The sequence below is a fragment of the Topomyia yanbarensis genome, chromosome 2 (assembly GCF_030247195.1).
Source record: "Topomyia yanbarensis strain Yona2022 chromosome 2, ASM3024719v1, whole genome shotgun sequence".
NCBI lineage: Eukaryota > Metazoa > Arthropoda > Insecta > Diptera > Culicidae > Topomyia > Topomyia yanbarensis.
The window spans coordinates 360,386,533-360,413,563 of NC_080671.1; the positions used below are offsets into that span (position 1 = coordinate 360,386,533).

General features: G+C 39.2%; 1 protein-coding gene across 2 annotated transcripts in view; it reads right to left on the minus strand.

Moving 5' to 3' along the window:
• LOC131684373 (E3 SUMO-protein ligase RanBP2-like) overlaps nucleotides 1-27,031 on the minus strand; it is a 38,984-nt gene that overhangs the window by 6,395 nt on the left and 5,558 nt on the right. Inside the window, exons 3-5 of one of the 2 annotated variants that reach the window (XM_058967205.1) lie at nucleotides 5,783-8,858; nucleotides 4,203-5,725; nucleotides 4,001-4,143 (exon numbers count right to left, since the gene is read on the minus strand). In XM_058967205.1, coding sequence (XP_058823188.1) covers nucleotides 4,001-4,143; nucleotides 4,203-5,725; nucleotides 5,783-8,858 — 4,742 coding nt within the window. Of the gene's footprint in view, nucleotides 1-4,000; nucleotides 4,144-4,202; nucleotides 8,859-27,031 lie in introns of both variants that reach the window. The other variant, XM_058967204.1, reaches the window with a different exon arrangement.

Below are 27,031 nucleotides of genomic sequence, written 5' to 3' on the forward strand. Positions count from 1 at the left end.
AACTACCTGATCCCTTCACATACAAGCACGGATCATTGGTGCTCCTCTTGAATTTCAGCCCTTGCATGAACTGAACATGAACTGATCGAACCGTAGATTCCAAGCTCTCGATGACTGCTTTAAACCATATAGCGCACGGTTAAGGCGACACACTAAGCCGTCCCCTTGTTTATATCCTTCGGGTGGCGTCATATAGATTTCTTCAGTTATTTTTCCGTTGAGAACAGAGATGCCAGGTACTTTTTTCAAATGTCTGCAATAATAATTTTAAAAGTTTGGAAAGAACAAAAATGTGAGGAAAGCTAGTGTAACCAAAAGCCTTTATATTCAAAAATCTGCAAATATCTGCAACCAAACTAAAAAATCTGCATATATCTGCAACCAAACGGAAAAATCTGCAAATAGCTGCGTCACCGAAAAAATCTGCAGCTTAAATTACAAGTCTGCGAATTTGCAGACTTGTCTGCAAATCTGGCATCTTTGGTTGAGAAACGCTGTCCGTACATCCATTTGATGTACATGCCATTTTTCCTGGTTCGCTATCGCTAAAAACGCTCGAATCGTATCTAACTTGGCAACTGGAGAATACGTTTCAGAATAATCGAATCCGCGTCTTTGAGAAAAACCACGCGCCACTAGACGAGCCTTGTAACGGTCACTCTTGCCATCGTCAGATCTCTTAACTTTAAACACCCACTTACATGAGATCGGCTTTCTTCCTTCTGGCAGCTTCATTAATGTCCAGGTGTCATTTTTCATTAAAGAATCCATTTCTTCGCGAACAGCTTGCTTCCACTGTGGCCAATCTTCTCGCACTTTCAGTTCGTTAATTGAATTTGGTAAATTTTCCACTAAGTTTATGGCATTTAGGGCGAATCCAGTATAGTTCAATTCGTAATCGCTATGCCACCTCGGAGCTGTCCGTTTCTTTTGTGATCTTTGTTCATCATAAGCAATTTCTTCTACGGCTTCCGAATCCGTTTGCTCGGCTGCGCTATCGAATCTATCTTCCTCTGTTTCCTCGACATCAGAATCCATCTCTGTTAAATCATTTTGTACACTTTCGTCGCCTGCATTCGATGGCTCTCCGGTGTGTTGTGGTGGAATCAAAAATTGTTCACTTCCAAAACCTTCACTCACTTGCTGAACATTTCTTTCTTCCTTGAAAATAACATCACGAGCCGTAACGATTTCCTTTCTCTCGGGATTCCAAATGCGATAGCCATTTGCACTATATCCGACGAATGTTCCGCGCCACGATTTCGCGTCGAGTTTCTTTCGACACTCTTTCGGAATGTGCACATACACATTTGCACCGAACACGCGAAGTCTCTTCACATTCGGCTTTTGTTCATTCCAAATCTCAAACGGAGTCTTATTAGAATTAATAACTCTAGCTGGGCTACGATTAGTTAGGAACGCTGCGGTTTGGATTGCCGGGCCCCATAACTTTTTATTAACTCTACTGTCTTCGAGCATAGAACGCGTTTTCTCAACCAGCGTTCGATTCATACGTTCGCTTGCACCGTTCTGTTCAGGCGTGTATGGTATTGTCCACTCAATCACGATACCCTTTTGCTTGCAAAAATCAGTGAACGCACTATTTTTATACTCTCCACCATTATCGCAACGGAACCGACTGATACCTCTGCCAAACTTAGCACTCGCGATTGCTTCGTATTCTCGAAATTTTTCGACAACTTCGTTCTTTGAACGCATCAAGAAAACGACAACGAATCGGCTCCAATCGTCAATGAAAGAAACAAAATATTTTTCACCGTTTATGCTCACCGGAGTAACTGGGCCACAGACGTCCGAATGCACCAGTTCCAAAACACCTTTGGTTCGTCTGCCCTCGTGCGCGGGGAAGGGTTCACGAGTCTGCTTCCCGGCAATGCACGACTCACACACAGTAACGGTATCACTCTTTTTCACGGTTTTGCAATCTAGTCCTACGACCATATTATTGCGAGAAAGTATTGACAAGTTCTTCGCACTTAAATGGCCATACCGACGGTGCCAAAGTTCTAACTCTTTGGGAATCTGGCCGCAAAAATACAACGATGATTTTTCTGTATTCTCACTTATTCGGCAAAAGCTCATTTCATACAACTTTTCGCGCCGCGAGCCAACAGCGATCAATCTCGAATTTTGCTTAACATACACTTTCCCGTTAGCAAACACAATCTTTAATCCTGCTGTTTCCATCTTCCGCACGGAGAGCAGATTCACTCTTGCATTCGGAATGTACAAAACGTTCTTAAGGGTAATTGGAATGGACTCATTGTTTATGATTGATGTCAATTTCACCTCGCCATGGTACTTTGCGATAATACACTCCCCCGCCTTTGCTATCGCAATTTGCATCGGGTTTTCCATCGGAAATAAACATTCGAACAGACTACGGTCGTTTGTCAGGTGTTCAGACGATCCTGAATCGATGATCCAGTTCACCTTTTGCATTGGTGGACGTTCTTGCGATCCACCCATGAAACATACACCATCATCACTCGTTCCGTAATGCGCACCATTTTTCATTGTTCCACTAATCTTATTTTTCATCTCAGGGCACTCGGAAATTTTATGACCTTCTTTGTGACAACCAAAACATTTCCACTTTTTCTTTTGTTTTCCGGCGCTCGAACCGGCGAAAGCGGCATCATCACTTTTAGAGTGCACCAACGTATCAACTTCGGAACTTTTCCGCTTTATTTCTTCGTCTAATAAACGGCACCGTACGAAGTCAAGGGACAAATTTTCTTCCGGCATAGTTTCTAGTGCCGTAACTACCGTTGAGTATTCTGATCCGAGCGTCAGTAGCAAATGACAAACGATGTCAATGTCTTCTAGCACCGCACCCGTTGTCTTGTAGTCTCTCACTACACGATCAAACACAAGAAAATGATCCTGTAGGGATCCACCGTCGTGTCGCAACGAAAGTAATTTCTTTTTCAGATGTAGACGGCTAGCTATACTTTTTCGTTCGAAAATTCGCTGCAGTGCCACCCAAATTGCTCTCGGTGTCGGCTTGTCTTGAATGTATTCAAGATGGCTGTCATGAATTCGTGCAATCAAGAGGGACTTGCAACGACGCTCCTTTTTCCTTCGTTTTTCCGCAGCTTTCTCCTTCAATTCCTTTACGGCAATCGTGTCTTCTTGTTTCACGACGTACTGCTCAACTTCCTCCAGCTCCTTCTCTATGCACTCGGCAAGTTCGTGCTCTTCTAGCACAACCTGCATGCGGAACTTCCACGAGGGATAGTTAGTACCGTCGAATTGTGGAACACGCGCCACTTCGGCTTCTCTTTCCATTTCTATATTATAAAAAAAACGATCCCGACACTCGCGAATCCACTGGGCCCATAACCTAATGGGAATTCAGGCAGTGGTAACGGAATTAAATAAAAGAAAACCAACGACTTGGTTGAAAGAACGATATATAATAGTGTTATGTCGTGTAAGTATAAGTAATGAATGACAAAATATTAGGCTTCCGGTATGGAATGACAGTTCACCGTAGAGGGGTCGGTGAATAGGATTTGTAGTGTAAGGGGTAGGAAATTGACATTCCCAACAAAAATGACTGCTCATATGTTAAGGCAAATCAGTTTTAAAATGTATTCACTCGAAATATAATCAGTATCAGGAAATTAAAAACAACGCATTTATTATTGCTTAATGCAGCTTTAACTTCGACTGTTATGCAAATTACGTTGTGATATTACTTAGCAAAATATAGCAAATGTTCGTTATGCCGAATGTCCGTCTTCCAAAAGGTAAAAATAATTATGCCGAATGACCTGCAGGATACTCACTTTTCAAAATTATAACAGATGTGTGTTATGCCAAATGACATGCAGAATGATCACTTTTTAAAATTATGCCAAATGTCCGTTATGCTAAACGTCCATTATGCCAAATGGCCGTATGCCAAATGATTTTATGCCAAATGACCCACTCCCTGATAAATCTTCTCTAAACGTTTGCTTAAAAAACTTACCTTAGCTTGCCACTAGTCCTGTGCTTAAGGATCTTTACATCGCCAATCCCGCGTTCCTTCCACTCCTTATCCATGAAACGATATAGCTTGGCCCTGTGCGAGTAAAGCACATCCTCATCTTCTTCACCAGTTTTTATCTCAACCTTGAAATAATGATATTTTATAATACAAAACTCGATTAAAAACTTCAAAAATAACTCACTTTCTCCGGTAGTGCAATCACTGGAGTGAAGTAAGTGTTATTCTCTTCCTCTGCACACCCATCGCCTTCCTCTGCTTCTCCTTCTGCATTTTCAGATCCGACACTGATCGTTCGGCCGGGACTTTTTGGCTTACCAGGAGATTTTGGTTTAAAGACAAACTCAAAGGTCTGTTTTTCCGGAGCAGGTAGCATGGAACTATTGATAGGTTTCTCTTCTGCGGCTGTAGCCTCGTTTAAAGTAGAACCAAACGACAAGGTAGGTTTGGGCAATTCAAATCGGAAACTTGATGGGGAGCTTGTTGTAACAGACGCATTTGACACAGCTGGAGCTACCGATGCAGTACCAAAAGAAAATCCCGATCCACCAGTAGATCCAAAACTGAAACCTCCTTTTGAAGGGGTACTCGTAATAACACTTGGTGCAGATATATTGCTTATAGTAGTGGGTGCAGATTTGTTGCTGATAGCATCAGATGCAACTGTTGGAGCTGATGTGCTGAAGGTGAAGCCTCCACCCGGTACAAAGTTAAACTTTGGTGTGTCGCCGTCAGCTTTACCGTCCTTCTTTGGTACTGTTGGATCTTTGGGCGTATCGCACGCCACACAATGTAAATCATCCCCCTTGTTACTAAGATAGCAGCTGCTGCATGACCAAGAGCCTACTTTCGGTTTAAACTGATCGCCGAATCCTTTGGGTTCTTCTTTTTTCGCAGATTCAGCTGGTTTTGTAGTAATTGTAGGAACACCAAAACTAAACTTGGCTGACTCAGTGGCTGGTTGCACTCCAAATTTAAACGTACTTGTCGATTTCGATAAATCCAAAAGATTGGTTTCTTTTTTAGGCGGTACTGTAGAATCTTTAGGACTGGCACAAGAAATGCAATGTAGATCGTCAGCTTTGTTGGACACGTAACAAGCTTCACAGGTCCACATACCAGCCTTCGGTTTAAACATGTCTCCAAAGCCTTTTTGTTCCGTCGGTTTCACCTCTTCTTTGTGTACCCCAGTTTCTGATTTAGAGCTCATAGCCAGCTGAACTTTTTTGATTATGTTATGGAAATCATCTAGAATATCCTTGGTCTTGAAGCGAATGGCAAAGCATTCCAGAGTCAGCTCATTCTCTGAGTAATCATGTCCCACCCAGGTCAATGATTTGTTAATTTCGTTTAGTGAAAACTTTATGTCCTTGGTAATTAACTGATTGCAGCACAACTTCAGTACCTGCTCGCGTCTCATCAGCAACCGCACTGTGTTGCTGTCATCCTTCTTCACTAGTACTCGTATGTTGCCGACACCACGTTCCTTCCACTCTTTTGTTTCCTTGTCCAGTCTGTATATTTTCGCACGATGTTCGTACACACAATCGAAATCTTCTTCGCCGGTCTTCACTTCTATCAAATCCGGAAGTGGGATCACAGGCTTGAAATCCGCTGTTGGAACGAAATCTTCGACCACCTCATCTGCAGTCGTGTTTGAATCTTTTTCCGGTGTTTTCAATACGGTAGGAGGGCAGGTCCCAGTCGCTGGCGAAGAAAGTTTGTTTAAACTGCTGAAGATGTCACTTAATGATTTGTTATTACCGGAGTCGTTGTTAGTCGTAACATTTGTAACAGATTTACCACCCCCGAACGTAAACGAAGCAAACGGGCTTGGCTTACTGGGTTCCTTCTCTGACGCCTCTGGGTGAGCTGCCGGTGTTTGAAGCTTGGGGGCAAAGTTGTTGGTAAATGTGAATCCCTGGAATGAACTTGTCACGCTGGTTGTAGCTGATGTTGTTGATGTGGTAACACTCGTCGAACTACTTAACGAGGAACCAAACAAAGGTTTACTGGTTGTAGTTGTAGCTGCTATATTACCGAAGGTTAAAACCGGAGCCGTATTAACCTTGGCGTTTTGTGTTTCTTTTTGTTTCTTCAGTCGAATAATCTCCTCTTTCGCCTTATTGAATTTGTCGTGAAATTCTTTGGCCGATTCGACCGATGCAAAACGTGCACAGAAAGTTTCCTTTTTTGGTTCCTCATCGGCAAAGTCCATTGCCGCCCACATGTAACACTTATTGTTCTTTTCCATAGGTTTGATTATCAGTTCTGGACTAATCGAGTGATTTGCGGCAATCTTATGAACCTGATCCCGACGCATGACGATTCGATATTTGGTTGGATCGGTTTTGCTCTTCAAAATCTTCAAATCTCCGAGGCCTCGCTCCTTCCACTCTTTATTCACCATACGAAGTAGCTTGGAGCGTCCACAGAATATCGTTTCTTCATTTTCTTCTCCAGTTTTAACTTCGACTTCATCCGGTAGAGCAATGATCGGCTTGAAATCCGGACGAGGATCATACTCTCCGGAAATGTTGCCAACATTTTCGTCCTCATCATCCTCGACCATCTCATTTATTACCGAATTGTTAATACTCTGGCTGAACATGCCAGGGTTGATTGCTGGAACTGTAGCTTTTGGAGCTGGCATTGGATATTTAGTATTTATCGTTTGTTGGCCAACGGGAGATATATTTTCAATGCCCGCACCCACCGATGAAATTACAGATGTGACCGCAGTGGATGTGTTACTCACAACGCTGTGTTTTATGTGTTGTGGGGGAATCGTTACACTGTACGTTGGTTGAGTTGTTCCAATCGATATGTTTGTTGGAAGAGGATCTGAGCTGGTGATTACTACATTGACCGGTGGAGCTTTATCTAGAGGGGTTGGTATGTGCGGAGTGGATGTGGATGGAAAGTTGGAATTGTAAGTCGAGTTCCACGTGTTCAACAAAGTAGGTGTTTGAAGCGCTTGTTCAATAAGTGCAGATCCTTTCGGAGCGGGTACTGTCACTTGTTGATGATGTGGGATAGGGACTGGCGGGAGCGACGGCTGGGTTGGAGTTTGTTGCTGATAATAGGCAGCCGGAGTGGCGGGTGCTAGTAGGTTGTTATCCTGATAAGTGTGCATAGGTGAAGCAACTGCACCGATTTGTTGTGCGCGTCCTTGTTGTTGAGCATATTGTTGCATGTACATTGGATATGATGTATTGTAAAACTGCTGGTAGGAATTTTGTTGCTGCATAGCTACTGCCGCAGCTGCAGCGGCTGCGGCTTGATGATTAGACATTCGAGAGTGACCTGGTGGCAGGTTTGGTGTTAATTGCTGTTGAAGAGTCGGGTTGTAAGCCGATTGGTTTACATAGGAAGGGTTTTGCAGCTCATCCAGCATGTACAAATCATTGAAGACGGAAGCAGCAGTAGTCGCGTCATCATCAGTTGGTTTTTTGTAAATATTATCCTCAATTTTGACCAATCTTTCTTGGATATCTCCAACGTCATTTCTAATGTTTAGAACATCCTCTTTAACAAAATTCAGTGTTTCCATCATTTTTCTGATTAAACTTTCTAGTTCATTTGTCTTCGCGACTACTTCTCGTTCCGACCTGTTTAGGCCAGTATTGGCCGATGAACTGAACGACTGAAAATGGTCGCTATCGTCAGCACCAGCCGCTCCAAAGCCATTAATGGAACTATTGAAGCTCCCGTCTAACGATTCGTTCAACTGCAAACGTTTCATCTCGCTGTTGACCACATAGTGCAAAGGATGACTCTTCTCTATGTACGGAAGTTCCAAGTATTTCTGAGTTTGTTTAATGCAATCTCGTGCTCTTTCAGTGTAGAATTTCTTTGTCTTAAGTGGAGTTTTATTTGACTCATCTAACTTTTTGAATGCCTCGGCTCGATAATAGGCAGCAAAAGGAAGTGGGATGCCTCCAAAATCGTGTGTGAATTCCTCATAGCGCCCATGTTTGAAGTACACTCCAGCCAAGTAAGTCAGAGCGTTCTCAGCTAGTTTTACCGCTTCCTGATTACACTCATATGAATCAATGCCATGCTTGAAGAAAATATTCGTATTGCTGAACGACGCCTCATTTCGAATTTTCCACAGCAAAACGCCCGACTTATAAACACTTTCCGCTCTCAGTTCTAATTGCCGTCGTTCTTCGGGCAGAACCGTTGCACTACCTCTTTTGGCTAGAATTTTACCCAATTTCAGCAGCACAATTACATCGGTGATTGGAGTTCCTGTGCCACGTACAGCTTGTAAACCATGCTGCAACAGTTGTTTGTTCAAAGGTAATCCCTCCATATTGGTATTTCTGAACACTGAACAAGCCGCATTCCACCAATCCACCTTGTCTTCCTCGCACAATCCCGGAATCATGTTCGGCCCGGGCAAAATGAGAGGTCTGCCAGTGTTTACCTTATCCTGATACTTTCGTTCTCCATCTAAACAACTTTTGGCTACCAAAATCGAACAATACAGGAACGAGTCCACATCTAGCTGATTCAACGTTTCGACGTTACAATTGTCTAAATTGTTGGTAGACAGTGTCAACCCACTGAAAGATTTGCATTTCAACTCTGACAAATCGTCTAACCCTAGCCCTAAGTAGACCTGGTACGGTAACGACGAAGGAAACAGATACTGAGCAATCTCCAAATACATCTGCAGGTGCTCACGTTTCGGAAGTGTGTACTCTGGTTCTCCGACGGACGTGCTCTGCATGAAGTATGACAATGATATTTTGGATGTTTGATCACCGTTGTTGCTGTATAGCGAACGGAAAATGATCTTCTTCCAGTTGATGTCCGAGCAAAATTGACGGACCTGCAAAAGAAACAAAATAGGCGTCAATACGGCAGAAAGAATAATAAGGGTTGAAGTTCTTATTCCAACTACTATGAATGAAATAATAACTAAATAACTTCCCTCGACCTCCTCGAAATGAATAGGAAACTTTGGAGGTGGAGGAGTTCTTATAAGAGGATCTGGACTCAGGTGTGGTGCTTGCAAAACTTATGGGAATATTTGACTACGTCGTCAAAGTTCATCGATGGTCGATCGATCAAAATATCCAACTAGATATTGGAAAAACGACTTGAGAACATACCTTTATTCAATTAAATTTTTATTCAATTAACCAATTTCATTTTTCATGTTTGCAATGTAGTTTTAAAAACTTGTTTAATTCTTTTGTTTATTTGTCTATTTGGTGGACCTTCACCAACAGACCCCTTGGCATCAATAGTGGTTGCTTAAACTAGTTACATTTCAGAATTGACAATATTTTTGCTTTTATCGAATTCCTCGTCATGTTGAAGTCAAAAGCCGTCGCTACTCTGTTAAAAATAAGCTGAAGGCCGGTAACAGCGCTCTGGTGACCATAGTTGATTCTCCTGAACAGAACTCACAGAACAGAGTATTATTTTGTAGAGCTCAAACGTGGGCCTGAAGATCCAGGCGTCCGAAGATTGTAGGACAATCCACCCTGGCAGACAGTAAGTCCGAGACGAACATGGCTCGAGAGCGGTCCCTCTGGATGCGTAGTGTCGAGCTGTTTTAACTGACAACGGTTTTCGTAGCTCGACAGCTGAAATCTGTTTTGTCACGGAAGATGGCAGAGTGCAAGGAGTATGAACCGACGTTGGACGGCCTCGATTCTGTCAACGCCGTTCTGGTAGTACGGATTCCAAACAGCAGAACAAGATTCTAGTGTAAAGCAAACCAGCGCGCAATAGTGATTTTAAACAGAAAACGTCCCTAAAGTTTATCGCAAATCGGAAGATGAACCTAAACTGTCTTGATACCTTATCCACGATGTGGTAATGCTTTTTTGTAGTTGGATTTTGATTTATCTGGAAGGAGCATGTGTACTAAGGGCAAGAACGTTCGTTCAATGCTCAATGTTCCGATTGACCTGCGATCAACTCGTATGCCCGGTTTATTCGGATATAGGACTCCTTCTTTAAAACATGAGCAGCTCTTTGAATATGTATGCCAAATAGCCCTTGGAATGAAACTTGTTATCCACCCGTCTGACCGGTTTTCTCAAACCTAGGGGTTGATTTATTATTTCCAGCACACTATGGAATAGCTGGAACAAAAAATTGGCTAAAATAGGAAAAACATATTCGAACTAACATATTAAAGATTTTTTATAACATTCTTCGATGTTTGTTGCATCATGTACCATTGAAATTTCAAGGGGGTCCTCTACTCTCGAGGCATAAAATTGAGATGTTTGTTGGGAATAAATTGCGAAAGATCTACTGAATGGACCTTGATTTTTACATTTCTTATAAAAGAAATGTATAGAATTCGCTCAAACTTTCAAGATTTTTTCCGAGGCCCGGAGGGCCGAGTCTTATATACCAATCGACTCAGTTCGACGATTTGAGACAATGTCTGTGTGTGTGTATGTAACGGACAAATTCTCATTCGTGTTTCTCAGCAATGGCTGAACCGATCTTATCCAACTTATCCATTTTAAATGAAAGAACTAAAAAACAGCAAGAACGCTATTAATTTGTTTTTTGATTCTAATGTTTAGTTTCCAAGATATGAATGCTTGAATGTGTAAAAATGGCGTTTTTTGCAGTCTTTTTAAATTATCTGCCGAAATTGATAACATATATTAACACTTTATATGTTTTTAGACAGCTTTAACAAATACCTTTCGAACAAGCTAATCGAACTATTATCAAAAGAGATATTTAACATTAAATGCGGACGAAAGATTTTTATCATTTCCCATTGCCAGAAATATGACCAAAACATGTAATCTATTATTAACGCCAAACGGCTTATTTTAGGTCAATAGTATCTTCGGAGAATATAATGGAGGCAATACGCCCTTTGTTTTGGTATTGTGCTTTTACTGATTAATCTCTCTATGAGTGAGATATTTTCACAAATTTTCTTGGAAGTGATTATATCGAAATAATGCCTTCAGCAAATTTGTAGCTCTTACTTTTGCGATTAACTTTACTGAAGACTTCAGATATCTATTTTGAATACTTTAAAAGTTATGGCTTGTTGTTTGTGGATTACCTTTTGACACCTATTTATTGTTCAATACAGTAATAATCCATTGAAATAAGCCAAACATTATTACGATAAAACGAATTTTGTATTTCATTTTTCTATCTACAACCGCCTGAAATAATCACCCAACTAGACATGTGCGCCGATGTATTTTTGATCGGCGGCGGCGTAAGCGACATTTTTGACCGGCGGCGGCGGCGTTGGCGGCGTCACGCCGTTGGACCTAACCGGCGGCGGCGCGCCGGCGTATGTCGGCGTGTGAATATTGATGCCTATGTAATTAAAAAAATTCTTGGCAGTACAATTCCTTTCCCAAATTTTCGGTTTCTTTTGTAAGGGACTTCGCAGCATACAGCCACATACAAACTGACCTGACAGATTGAAGAGAATTCTGAAAAAAGTCATCGCCCACGGTATACTGGCGACATCTGTTGAATACATTGCACAAAAGGTGATTCTTGCAACCATGTCTAATGATTCTTTTTCAACCGCAGCTCTAACAGTACCCACCCTGCTAGCCAAATCATAAATGGAAGGCGGGATTATTTTTACAGTTGTCAAATTTAAAGAGCTAAATAGAAAAATCGTCGATGTCGCATACTACGACTTCCCATGGAATAATGGTTGCAATGGGCAAATTTAAAGAATGCAGAGTAACGACTGCAAATCTACGTCCCATCATAATCATTTATTGTTCTATATTTAGGAAATTGAGCAATGGTAAAATAGTTTTTGTTTTGTTTGAGGAAATCAATTCCTGTTAACGTTTCATTGTTTTTTGTTTCTATTTAGTATTCTGTGCCATCGCTCTTTAGAATCCTGCAGACATCAGGTACCATAACACGAGGCGTTAATAATGGCATTACTGCGCAGAAATGTCACTTTTAATGATCGTGTAAGGACACTTATTACACTACTTCATTTTTCAGGCTGGCGTTTACTTTTACTTCTTGTAAGTATAAAATCGCCCCGATGATAAGGCATACAATTCCGTGGCACCTTATTTCCTTTCAACGGAAGATTTGTTTCTAAACATGTCTGATTAACAATTGTCTGAGCGTATCTTTAGTTTTCGCAGCTCCTCCCCCCGCCAATTTCTCTATCAGTTCCGATTAGATTCGATACACCGAATCAATTAAATTAGTAACATCTTATTATGTTCTTACTCACCGATCGGCATCCTGTAGTAACCTATGAAATGATTTTGAACAACTCTGCCTTGGGCACTTCGACAAGAATGCATTTCGCATTTCCGGCCCATTTTGTTTGTTTTGGTTTGCATGAGATTAAAAAGGCGGTAACATTTTCGGGTTGGTACGGAAACTAATGTCGCTTTTGTTTGAAGCGAAACTGAGTCAGCTTTAACCCCAACTGGTGTCAAAATGTATAAGCTGACAGCACTTGGGGTTAGAACCTGACTCAATTCCGGGGTCAAGCAAAAACGCTATTAGTAACGCATTTAGCTCTGTGTCAAAATTACAGACACTTTATACACAGACTAGCGAAGTGTTCAAAATTATGATGAAAATTCATATCGTATTGCGTCTATTTGTCTGTGATACCGGGCTGGTGCAACTGACACTGAAAATCTTTCCGAAGTTAGGCTCAACCACACGACGGTTAATTTATGAGACCAGAAGTCTTACCCTCTGCATAGCCACTTCAGTGCACCAGCATCGCGAAAAGTTAAGATCATTCTGCCCAACAATTTTTTGAGAAAAACATTGAGGTCACGATTTAATCAATGAACTTCGTATTGAAAACAATTTTTGTGTTTTCACAAAACTAGTGCACACAAAAAAAGAAACAAAAATAGCGTTATACTCTAATGTAAAGTTACTGTGGTTGTGTCTGAATAAGTTTACTATTTTTATGATTCTAATTCATAATTTGAGGATACACAGATTTGTATTAACTTTATCAACTAAAATAGACCACAAATTCTCTTCGTGGTATCGTGATATTTTAGTGCTGATTTTTTACACAGAGTTACGTGTCTAAGAGTTTTCTTAATATTTCACGGACATTTTGGCTATGTAATGTATTTTTGGTGCTCAGTACAGTTTCATTTTGTTACGAACATTACACTGAATCTTAACAAGAAAATAACAATCATTGTATCTAATGCTCGCGCCTATTAGACTGATCGCTAGCAGTTGTACACAACAGATCACGTAGAAATTTCAAGACCAGAAAGCAGGGTGGCATTCGGAAGCGCACAAGAAACAGTTCTCGAATCCATGAATAGTCTGAGTTACTTGAAATTGTTTACGTAAATATATTAAGATCATGCAGAAAATTAATTACTTCGTGAACTATACCATGACCTGTTTGCTAGGAATCAAGCACAAAACCGCAAATTTTATTAACTATAGCTTGAAAGCCGAAGTGTTTTTTGAATTTGAATTTAAACTTATGTGCTCGGAATCATATCCAGTTCACGAAGCAAGAATGGATCCATGAATAATATTCCGAGTGTCGTGTAATGGTTATCGAGAAAATATCAAGGCTATTTTAATTTTGTATTCCAAATGAAAACCACTAATACCAAATAATGATCAAGATGTGATAAAACATGAATCAGTTAACGTCGTATATTCCGTACATAGATAATGTTACTAGATTTGTGGATAAAATTATGAGTCAACAATTGAATTATCGGCGTGGGAAAAATGCATCGGCGGCGCGCCGCCGGTCTACCGTTCGGCGTCGGCGTACGTTAAAAACTACCGGCGGCGGCGGCGTGGCGCGGCGGCGCACAGGTCTACACCCAACACTTCCAAGTTGTCTGGAAGGAACTTGATAACTTATCAGTGCAAAAATGTTCATTTGTACGAACCTTCTGACTGCAATTTTTCTAACTTATAACCATCGGATCGATCTGAAACATATCGGAAAATGAAAGCGAAGTAAATAACTCCAAGCAACAGCGTAGCCAAGAGAAGGTTTTGGGGTTTAACACCATACAACTCCCCCCCACCACACAAAAAATGGATTGAAGTAGAAAATTTATTGATGCTGACTGATTTAATTCAATATTACAATAACAATTATCTGATCCGTACATTGATAACCTGTTGTTGTAAACATCATGAGGACTTTTGATAAATTGTCGAAATGGGGTGCTGATATGTAACTGATCTATTGGTCTTGATTTCACAGTTGTCTAATAGCATCAATATCAAATTCCTGCCTGAAAACATTCCAATAGAAAATTCCAGAGTTCTGTAATCAATCATAATCCTCAAATTTCTTTTCAAATTGAGCTCGCTTTTGTAGAGATGTACTGTAATAAGGGTCTTTATTTAATAGAAAGCGAAGTTAAAATTGATTTAATGTCTATGAAACATAGAACTGCTAACCAAAAAAATGCATAAATTTCAACATTTGCTAAAAATGCTTTTGCCTTTCTCATTCACTCTAAAATTCGTCAATCTAATGCCGACCGGGAGGGCCGAGTGTCATATGCCAATCGACTCAGTTTGTCGAGATCGGAAAATATCTGTGTGTGTATGTGTGTGTATATGTGGAAAAAATTGTGACCTCTGTTAATCAGAGATGGCTGGATCGATTTGCACAAAGTTAGTCTCAAATGAAAGGTACAACCTTCCCATCGGCTGTTATTGAATTTTTTATTGATTGGACTTCCGGTTCCGGAGTTACGAGTTGAAGAGTGCAATCACACAGAAAATTGCCATATAAACTGAAATGAAAATTTTTCAAAATCAGATTTGTATTTTTGATGCCGAATGACTTTATAATGCATGAAACATTGAGATTTGATGTAAACTCGATAATGTTTGTTTTTTTGGACTTTGTTACATTTTTGTCTTTCTCATATAGAAAGGTTATGCAATCACTCTAAAATCGTCAATCATACCGGCCCGGAGGGAGTATGCAGTGAGGGGTTGCTACTTTAAAATTAAAACTAGTTTAAAATTTCTTAACAAGTTGAAAATTTTCGGCAGGACCCGGACCTCCCGGATCTTACTATGTGATACTGAAACATCGCTTGAAACCAGCGGCGGTCAAGCGATTTTTCAGTATCACATAGTATCTCAAGATCATGGCTGTCGATCCATTGTACGTATGTGCAAATCGTACTGAACATGTAATATTCATTTCCACCATTGTATTGAACATAACCAGCCATGGAATCGTAGTCTGGACAAATGAGAAAAGCACAATTGCACCACTAGGTGGATTAAAACAGGTTTTTACTTTGGGAATGTGTCGAGTTGAGATGAAAACGTAATTTTATTAATAACGAGGATAACACTTTCCGAATGTAGAGAGAAATTTGTGAAAAATGACGATCTCCATTCGACTCTAGCAGGTTCTGATCGATTTTGATGAGCATTTGATTTTTGTTGTATGAACAATTATATGTATAGGTCAAATGTTCAAAAACAGTAATTTAAGGTCAAGATAACATCATTTTGAAACCGCCAATTTCGGAGGTTTAGTATTTTCGATGAGTTTTACAAACGTTAAACAGCGCATCATTTGATAATATAATTTTGACGGTATATCGTCCATGAAGTATTTATGGTGAATTTTCTCAGGTTAACATTCATGACTCCAATAAAGTCTCAACAAATTCGCTAAAGACATGAACTCTGTTACTATTTTCTGAAAAATTAATTCTGCATAATTTTAAAACTTCAAAAATTACGGTTTCGGATTTATGCCGTTTGGACAGTAAGAGCGATTTTCACCAAGCCCCCACCAATTGTAAAATTGGTATTGTAAAAAAACGTAAGGGCGATACTTCAATGCTGATAGGTGGGTGCGAAAAAGTAAGCAATCGCCAAAGGGACTATATACTATATATACTATCATTTTTTTCAATTTCAATAGCAAACACAAATTTTAATTTAATAATTTCAAATACTTCATGAAGTTTTGGGTTTCGATCACCGAATCATGCAATCTAGGATGTAAAAAACACAATAGTTCTTAAATAGGAAATAAAACCAAGTCTGGAAATATTAACTGTTGATTTTCTTTGAATGGTGTCACTGCTAGTATCGCTTTTTTTCAAGAAAAAGCGTTGATTTCTTAGTTCTCAGTCGCGTTAAAAATTTGAGTAAAGTATAAACTTCAAATCGATTAAAAAAGATCGATTTTTTTTGCTCAGTACAATATACATAACATACTTTAAGAAAATTCAGTTTTCCCACCACAATGCATTGATTGAGGAATTTAGATATTTTATTAACAGAGCATTAGCAATAATTCGTTTGTATGTCTATTTTATGGGCCATTTTTTCGCTTTCCCATTGATTTGGTTTGAGATTTATAGCACTGATTTTGTCTATGCTGATTTGAGCGATTCTCTGAGTCCTGTCACTATCCCATGTAGTATCAAAAACATCGCGAAGCATCAAGTTCTAAATGTTCTTAAACGATGTAATATCCGAAGAGAGTGATAAGAGTTATAAGAAATGTCTCATCACACTGTTAGGTGGATTAAAGGCGTTTTTTTTTATTTTGAAGATACATGTTTCGGCTTTTCAATTTAATTTTAAACGACGAAAACAAAAATCTTTGCGACTTTGAAATGGTGACATTGATGTTTAAATTACATGGGTCCCGCTTAAGTAAAGTTTCGGCTAATTGGGTAATCAATCAGTAACCAAAAGTTTGATATTCTCTATTATCATAGCTACGGGGCTGTATTTTCCCGTGCTTCTTTAATTGTTTTTTTTATGTTATGTAACGATTTGTAAAAAAATTCCAACAACTGCGTCATTTTTTTAATAAATTTTTGAAAATCGTATTCGGCCCAACATAGCGGTATGATTTCTGAACAATTAAAAAAATATTGAAATTGGACCAATCGCTCTATGAGGAGACTCGACAGCTAAAAAACACTACTTTCGGGAAAACGCGCTTTTTTCGTCTTCAAAAGTGTAATTCGAAAGCCAAAATACGTATCTTTGTAATAAAACCTGTTTTAATCCACCTAGTGGTGCAATTGTGCCTTTCTCATTTGTCCAAACTACAATTCCATGGCTCACTATGTTCAATACAATGGTGGAAATGTATATTACATATTCAATACAATTTGCACATTTTGAGATACTACGTGTCGACACTGAAACATCGCTTGAAACCAGCGGCGAATCAAGGAGGAAGATCCGTTAAGAAATTTCAAACTAGTTATACATTTAAAGTAGCAACCCCTTAATGCATACTCCTACCTAAGCTTATACAAGCCAAAAAATACAGGCCTGGATTTGGTTGACGATTTTTAGAGCGATTGCATGACCTTTCTATTTTAGGAAGGGAAAAAATTTGCCAAAGTCAAAAAAGTCAATTTTCGTCAAAAACATTTTTTTCGAGATTACATCAAAAATACAAATTCGATTTTGAAATTTTTCCTTACTCCCCCCCTTTGAGAATTTTTCATTTCAGTTTATATGGGAATTTGCTGTGTGGTCGCACTCTTCAACCCGTAACTCCGGAACCAGAAAATTCAATAGCAGCGGATGGGAAGGTTGTACCTTTCATTAGAGACAAATGTTTGTGCAAAATTGTCCAGCTATCTCTGAGAAACATAGGTGACATTTTTTTTCCACATACACATACATGCACACACAGACATTTTCCGATCTCGACAAACTGAATCGAATGGCATATGACATTCGGCCCTCCGGACCGGGATTAGGTTAACGATTTTGGAGACTCCCTAACAGTTTATTCCCAAAAAAAAATGTTTCATGTCTTCTAAAAACTGACCGTATGCAGCAGTTTTTATTAAATTGAAACTATGCAATCAATGAAGTATTATTAAGTTAGAAAACGTTGTTAATGATCTATGCTAAGTACTCTGTTGTTGAAAGTATCGAGTTATTAATTTTCGAAAAATCGAAAAAAAATCAATGGCTGAAAATGTGCTTAAACAGTTTTAAAAATGATATGTCGCCGAAGCGCGTCTTAGGGGCCGTGCATAAATGACGTAGCATTTTGGGGGGTAGGGAGGGTATACCAAATTTGTGACGAAGTGTGACGAGGGGGAGGGTAGGGTCTGAAGTTGTGCGACGTAGCATTAAGTTTAAAACCCATTGTTTAGAGAAAACAATTTAATGATCCTCCATTCCCAAGAGAAATAAATTTAAATTCAAACAAGTTACTTTTGATGCGGTTTTTCATGAGGTAAATTTTACGATTCGCGGAATTACGCAAATCGCAAAAATACGAAAAGATTTTGTATGCGGATTTAACTTGCTACATTAGTTAGCTAGGGTTACCAAATGGGCTGAAAGCGAAATAAGGACATTTTGAATTTTGACCGAGACTAACAAATTTTACTAATCTTTGACTAAATGTGTTTGGTTGAGTGGTGTTAAGAAAAGATTTCCAATATTTTTTTAGAACAGCGCTTTTTTGTTCTTCTGGGATCCTAAGAAACTATGCAGAATATTAGGTCGTGGCATACCGTGTTACATTTGAAATTTGTATGGATATTATTGCGAGAAATCCTATATTTTTCATCTTCATTTCCAAAAATCAAAGTTTTTCCTTAAGAGAACTTATTGATTAAAGTCCATGAAGTTACTAAGAAATTTGCCGACTGTGCTAAAAAAGAGATAGCTGTTTAAAATTCGATGGTTCGAATTAGAGGACAAATCTTTTTTTTTCTGTCAGCGCTCAACAAGATGAGAAACATGAAAAGTATTAGTTTGTAACTTTTCTTCAGGCAATAAAATTTTTGGATGAACTAAATTTTTTGAATCATTAATATGCGCATAACAAATCAAAAGACTCTAAGGAAGTGAACAACTAAAATGGCGAGTAAAATGTTTCATTCGCTTGAGTGAATTTAATCTAATTGATTTCAAAAATAACATGGATTGAGATTAAAACTAAGGACATTTGAAGTAAAATTAAGGACGCTTTCCCAAATCATCGAAATTAAGGACATGTCCTTTAAAATAAGGACGGTTGGTAACCCTAAGTTAGCTAATGTAGCTAACTAGTAGACTTAGTTTGGAAGCTGAATTGAATTTTCACTTCGTATTCAACCAAAACAAAATTTAGTAATTTAGATGAACGTATGCTTCTTAGAATCATTGGCAGCTGTAGGATTGTGAACTGAGAGAACTTCTCTTCATGCTCCCCTTGACATATAAAATTCAGAACAAAACTATCAACAATATATTTGTCATTAAATTTTGCACGCAATTTTCTGTTATAATGAAAATGTTGATGAAAGTCGTCAAACATTTCGAAAGGACATGTATTTAAAATAATTGAAAAACATATGTATTTTTTTTCATCGCCCGGTCGCTTTGCATGGTACGAGGGGGAGGGGGTAGGTAAATGCTACGTTATTTACGAGGGGGAGGTTAGAATTGTGTGACCAAATGCTACGAGGGGGAGGGAGGGGTCAAAAGTCGCCGAAAAAAGCTACGTCATTTGTGTACGGCCCCTTATGTATACCCCGAGCGTACTGAAAACTTTTTGGCTGGTCGGAAATGTAAGTCAAACAACTCTTTTTGGATCGTTTTGAAATTTGCACAGTGTATTCAGAATTCCTATCTGCAGCGACGTACTTAGGATTTTGGATTTTCTTGGCATAGTTTTTTTTTAATTTGCGTCGATTTAAATGAATTCTACAGCGCTTTTCAATTAACAAGTGCGCCATTAGGCAAAATCCTACGTCGCTTGCCATTGTACCAAGAAATTTTTTAGCTTTTAGCTCTTGGCAGCCAACGCTTTGTGCTCAATCATTAACCGTCAATAACACGCAATGCGAAAGAGGTTTGAGATGTTCTATTAGATATTTAATCTAATGGTACTTTTCTTATGTTTCTAGATCTTCAGGTAATATTACATATCTTTGCAACTCAAATGTATTATAGAGTTTTAGAATATTTCCGCCACGCGATGCCGCATGTCCCTTGAATATCCATTCGAGTGTAGGAAATATGGTTTTCAAATGAAATTCATGCGAACATGGTGTGAAAAGCACATCAACATCATAAGAAATACCATTGACTAAATTTTCCAAATGAATTACACGTGAATATCACTTTGTTTTACCCATAGATTTCATTGGTAGAAGAATCGGTGAAATCAATTGTTTTACGTGTAGAAATGCACTACATGTTTTCATGCGAAAGTCATGTCGTATGTTCATACTATACGACTCAACAGCATGGCAATGAACATTCATTGGATAAATATGTCGTATTCACGTGGAATTTGTTTGAATTTAATTTGAAAGACCACATGAAATGGTTTTTAATGGAGTTTCAGGTGAAATTCATTTCTTTTACTGTTTAACATGAGAACGCACATGAAAGTAATGTTTAATTGCATATGGTTTTATCGTGTCGATTATTTTCAGTGCAGAAATTTGCTATAAAAAACAACTGAAATAGTGAGTTTTCCTTGATTTTTGAGCTCCTTTGCTGCTATAGTGGGGCATATGTTCCTACAGTTGCATGCTTCAAAAGTAATCAATGGGGTTTGCATCTATAGGAGCTGAAATTAGCAATTGCGCCACTATTGCTACATGCGGAGCAAGCGGTTTTAAATACAAAAATTTGTTCAAAACCAATTATAATATTTTTTATCAAATAGGAATTGAAAGCTTTCATTTAGGGGGGAAGGGGAGGAGTTGTTTCTCTAATCTTCCGGTCATCACATCGCTTGCTTTGGTATTCTTAGTATGTATAACAAACATGAAGATGTGACACAAGGCGCCAAGAGCGCACCGAAATCCTGTCAATCCTATTTTTCATTGGATTGTCTGCTCTAAATATATCACCAGGGGACCATTCATAAATGATGTTGGATGTTGACAATAGGGGAAGAGCGTCACGTAACGAGATAAAAACTAAAAATGAATTTTAGACGTATCAGCGGATCAGGGATAAAAAAAACGTACAACATTGTTTATGAATGGCCCCCAAACAAAGAATATTCCATAACGAATATCACGTAACATCGGTGACAGAGCATTGGGATCAAGGCCAAGTCCCCCCTGGGTCGTGCAAAACTGAGAAGCAACATCAATTTAGACACAGATAGCAGACGTCCATTTATTTTCATTTTTTTTTGTTTTGTCTTTTCATTTATTTCTCCTGCTATGATGTGTGCGGATCGAGCGTGACGGCCAAGGAAACGGAAAGCCAGTGGCCCAAACAGATCAGGAACAGGAGGGTGGACTACGAACAAGGGAACGGAAAACAGAGGAGAAATCGTTTATTTATTTATTATAGCTACGATACTAATCAGAATTGTTTTGCCTTTCTTGTTTCGTTTCAGCAAACCTATATACGGACTAGCACATACGAATAGTTAGGCTTTGTAGGTAGGTTCTCATCTTGAGAAATGACAATGATACTGTACGAGATGGCGCTGGGCCTGTGGCCTTCGACTGGCATGGTCCATTCTCATTGATTCCGAAGTCTTCTTGGCTGGTTGGTAGATATGTGCTCCTACTTGCAAGTTGATCAATTCGCTTGGGTGGGGGACATGTGGATCCTACTAGTTGTCGACTCTTTTGATCGTGAGTATGAGGCTAGTTCAGGAAAGGAGTGCAGGACTGGCACCTAAGAGATAGTTAATTATTCAGGACTTGTTTGTATGATTACTAAACTCGACCAAGCACACCGGCTCTCAGAAATGATAAGCAACCCTTTCGGGTCGGTGTGGTCTATTCGAGTCGAACCAGGCGGACATTCGGTTCGAGCAAACTTTATGGTTTATAGTGGATAAATATTTCTAATGCCTTTATTGGCAGAGATTCTTTTTGCGAAATCCTAAAATACCTTCACTGGTATAGCTCCTCAGGATAATAATAATAGAAAAATTAAGGGTTTGCCTGGTCCATAATGTAATGAATATGTATATTGACTAGAACAGGGATAATCGAGTTATGTTATAAGATAGAGAAGAAACAGCACAGTTGTAGGAAAAGTATTCGTGAGTAAGAACTAATAATACTGCTAGTATGTTTACCGTTTCAATTAATAGTTGATTAATCCGCTTCGGACCTAGGAGACAAAAAGAAGATTAGAAAGAGACAGAAGCGGATTCAATGCAAAATTTGCCAATATGACGTTGACCCCAAGGCGATGGTAGGATGATTTTCCATAGGATGACAGACTAGATGACACGACGTTACACGCTCTGAACTTGCGCCAAATAGTTTGTATGTATGTATGAAATTCGTGGACATCACGGCTGACTGCGATCTCTAATTTACTTAACAGTCGATTGATCCGCTTCTGACCTAGGGGAACCATGAGGAGATCAAGAAGAAAATAGAAGCGGAATCAATGCGAAATTTTAATTGCATCACTGACGACTTAGCACGCGTTGTTAGGAGCAGGATATATTGGACCAGACAAAATAGAGAACTTGACGTTACACACTTCGAGACAAACAGGCGCAAAATTTAGTCCTCCTCCCGAGGACCGGTGTTTATTCGGCGGACAGTCGCTAATCCTTCCGATTTTGCAAATTTTGTCTCGCGGGACGGACCGAGATCCCTCAAGCTATAAGCTGCAGTCCTATCAGCCCGTTGAAAAAAAGATATGACGCCGAAGCGCGTCTTATGTATACCCCGAGCGTACTGAAAACTTTAAACGCGATTTTTTCGAAACCACTTTTTGGCTGGTCGGAAATGTAAGTCAAACAACTCTTTTTGGATCGTTTTGAAATTTGCACAGTGTGTTCAGAATTCCTATCTGCAGCGACGTACGTAGGATTTTAGATTTTCTTAGCATAGTTTTTTTTCAAATTTGTGTCGATTTAAATGAATTTTACAGCACCTTTTAACTAACAAGTGCACTATTAGGCAAAATCCTACGTCGCTCCTATTTAATTTGAAACACCACATTAAATGCTTTTTAATGGATTTTCAGGAGAAATTCAAAAAAAAATCATTTCTTTAACTGTTTAACATGAGAACGCACATGAATGTGATGTTTAATTGCATATGGTTTTATCGTGTCGATTATTTTCAGTGTAGAAATTTGCTACAAAAAACAACTGAAATAGTGAGTTTTCCTTGATTTTTGAGCTCCTTTGCAGCTATAGTGGGGCATATGTACCTAGAGTTGCATGCTCCAAATGTAATCAATGGATTTGCATCTATAGGAGCCGAAATTAGTAATTGCGCCACTATTGCTACATGCGGAGCACGCGGTTTTAAATACAAAAATTAGTTCAAAATCAATCATAATATTTTTTTTATCAACTAGGAATTGAAAGCTTTCATTTAACATATAATCATTGCCCGTAGATCTTTTCATTTTTTAATGCGTTTAAATTTAAGCATAAGCGTGAATATTAAAAAAAGACTGTGAATAGCGAACTTATAACAAGTATTTAAGTACACATGATCTAAATGTAACCAATTGTTTATTGAGACAATAGAAGAAAAAAATTCTTCGGCAAAATAATTTTCTGGGTTTTGGTACTTTCTGCGGAACAGTTTTCTGTGTTCTGGTTCTTTCTGGGTGAAAGTTTTCTGGGCTTTAGTACTTCTGGGAATCAGTTTTCTGGGAACTAGTACTATCTGGAATATGTGTTTCTGGGGAAAAAGCTTCGGCATTTTTTCTTCTGGGAAATGGTTTTCGGGGGAATGTTATACAATCGTAGCAAGAGAAACAAATGAAAAGACAAAAAATTAAAATGATTTCCTGAGCAGACAATCAAATAAAAAAAATTGCCAGGTAATTAGTGTACTTTCTGCACCAGGTATCATATCGCATTCGTAGATACACATATTAAGTGTATCTACTATACGATATGATGGCCAGAAGGATAAACAACCCAACCCCCCCATATCTATAATCTTAAAACTGACAATGAAGTAGTCTGTATCACTATAAAAAAAGTAAAAATTAAAATACAACAATGGTATGCATCTTGAATAGAACCAATGCCATTGTTATAACTACGATTCATTTGTTTGTTCTTCGCACAATATAATGATCAGTGGCAAAGACTAAGAATATCATTGTTATAAGAATGTAAATGTTAAATTAACTAAATACACTGTTCATGTGAACGTGATCCTTCTCGAAAACATCTTTTGCGTATAGCGATTTTAAACTGACTATGATTTGTATTACTACTGACTGTAAAATTTGTCAATTTTTGCGTTCCGGTTCGGTATTCCTGCAAGAGTCCGCCATACATTCAACTTCGATAGCGATCACACGTACCGTGTATTCTTCAGAGGAGTGATAATCGAAAGCCGATAGAACCAGTTAGTGCTTAGTTGTGGCTATACAACAAACGATGGGGACGGAGAGAGATGACCTTAAGTCGTATCGAGTCTTCCGTGTACGGAAATATGGTACATCTCACCCGGGTCCGTTCATAGTTATTGCTGAAACTATTTCCGCGAAGCTGGAGATTGCCAAATTGTCAAAAAAGATTCTGACGGATTTTGGAGATGGATACATAAAAGCAGTTAGTATGTCCAAGAGAAAGGCTAAAATACTTTTGAGATCGGCAGAAACCGCGAATAAACTCGTGGCTCAAAAGTACCCTAACGTAAACTTGTACATACCGCAAAGATTGGTGGAGTGTCTAGGAGTAGCAACAATGGAAGGAGTAGAGGATAAGGATCTTGCCTACGTTATAGCCTTCGAGAAATCAAAAGCGTATCAGAACAATAATCCACCCGTTGTTGAATACAGACGAATGCAAAGAAAAACGCTAGGCGTTACTGAACCATTGTCTCTTATTGTGTTTACATTCGAAGGTCACGACTTGCCTTCCCATATTGAGCTTGACAATGTGCTATACCCGATCAGGAAATACAATTACTCAGTCAGACAATGCCGCCGTTGTTGGCGATTTGGACACATGGAAAAACAATGCAAAAGTAAACTCCGATGTAACTCGTGTCAAGTGGATGACTTTAGTGAAGGTCACATTTGTATAGGCGGACCCATCTGTGTGAATTGCTCTGGTGATCACAGAGCGGACGATCGGTCCCTTTGTCCACTGTTCAGTCGAAAGAAGGAAGAGGAAAAGAAGCGTCAAAATAGTTTTTCCCAGGGAAAGACTGATTGGTTTGCCGCATTGGCTCCCCCAACTTCACAGTCTCCAAAGCGTACAACAGTGACCATTGATCGAGAGGAGAATCAGCTAGGGGAGAGCACGATGCTCTCTAAAAGAAAAAGCAGCTCAATGAACAATATCAGCGATGAGGATGAATATCCACCATTAAAAGTGAGACCAACACGCAGACACGAAGAAGAGGAAATTGGTGATATCGCGGATGAGCAGATAGTCAACTATAGCAGGTCCTGTGAAGACATCAGCAACGGTGAACTCATACATTTTCGTCGTCAATCTACTGAGCAGATCGTCGTTTCAGTACACGAGGTATTGGAACACCCGATCGGAGATAATGAAATCTACGAACCGTGCGAATATCGGGAAAGGGTGTACGACCCTGTGGAGAGCCCTCCTGACCAATTATAATGAGCAAAACGAACAACGAAACGTCATCGGAGCCCATCAGATTCCTTCAGTGGAACTGTAGGGGTATCAAGCAGAAAAACTCAGAGCTCGTCAAATTGATCAACTCTTATAATATTTCCGTAACTTTATTATCAGAAACCCACCTGGATCAACTTCTGACTTTTAATATTAAGGACCACATGGTGCTTCGTAGAGATCATAGGCGCAACTCTATGGGAGTGTTAATAGCAATCAATCAAGATCTTGATCCTGAAGCTGTGGCTTGTTCGATTGCGTCCAATAAGGGACACTTAACTGTTGTGTCTATATACATTCATCCGCAGTCAACTTTAACCCAAGAAATTCTGGAAGATTTTATGGGGTCAATTCCAAAGCCCTGTATAATTGGAGGAGATTGGAACGCCAAGCATACTTTGTGGGGAAATTCAAACGATAATAGACGGGGTATAATCCTGCACAGCGCATTCGACAACAGTGGTATGGTGATTATTAATAATGGCAAACATACAAGATTCGATAGTTCCAGACCATCTAGTGCAATTGACATTACCGCAGTATCCAACGACATAAGTTTGTGCTTCGAATGGGACACGCTTGATACACCATTCGGTAGTGATCATGTGCCGATTGTTTTTGTGTGTGAACAGCAATTAACAGTGACAAGAGTCGATCGTCAGTTCAGAAAAGTTGATAGGAAGAAGTATGAAATGATAGTGGAACGAAAGGTCGAGGATAAAGAAAGGCATGATTATAATGAACTGTTTACGGTAGTGACAGAGGCTATGTCTTCAGCTTCTGAACCGTCTAAGCAGTCCTCTAATAAATTACCGCAGCCTTGGTGGGATGAAGAACTGGATCGACAAAAACTGAAAGTGCAAAACGAATTCCGAATATGGCAAGCTAGTGGTCATTCCGCTCAGCTATACCCATGTTACCGAAAAGCAGTGATTTCAAAAAAATGATTAAAGTTAAAAAACGCGATTCGTGGAAAAAGTTTTGTGATTCTCTGGACAGTGATACCTCTTTATCGTCTCTCTGGAGAATGGCGAAATGATTAAAAATCGAATTGAATGGCACATGGAGAGCAGAGGTTACTTCTCTGATGAAATCTGCGGATTTAGGAAGGGAAAGGGTACTCAGGATGCCTTACACACGGTTATACGCAATGTTAGTCAAACCATCGCGAATCGTCAACATGCCTTATTTGTCATGCTGGATATACGCAGTGCATACGACTGCGTGAACATAAATATTTTGATGACGGAAATGCTTAGATGGGATATACCTCATAGTGTTGTTAAGACGGTTTACAAATTATTCCATCAACGTGTGCTAACTATATCAGTGGACTCACTTCATTCTATCAATAGAACCACGTGGATGGGTCTCCCGCAGGGATCTCCACTCAGTCCGCTCTGTTTTAATATTCTAATTAATAACGTTATAAAAACTATAGCGGCAATTCCTGGAATAATAATTGTTGATTTTGC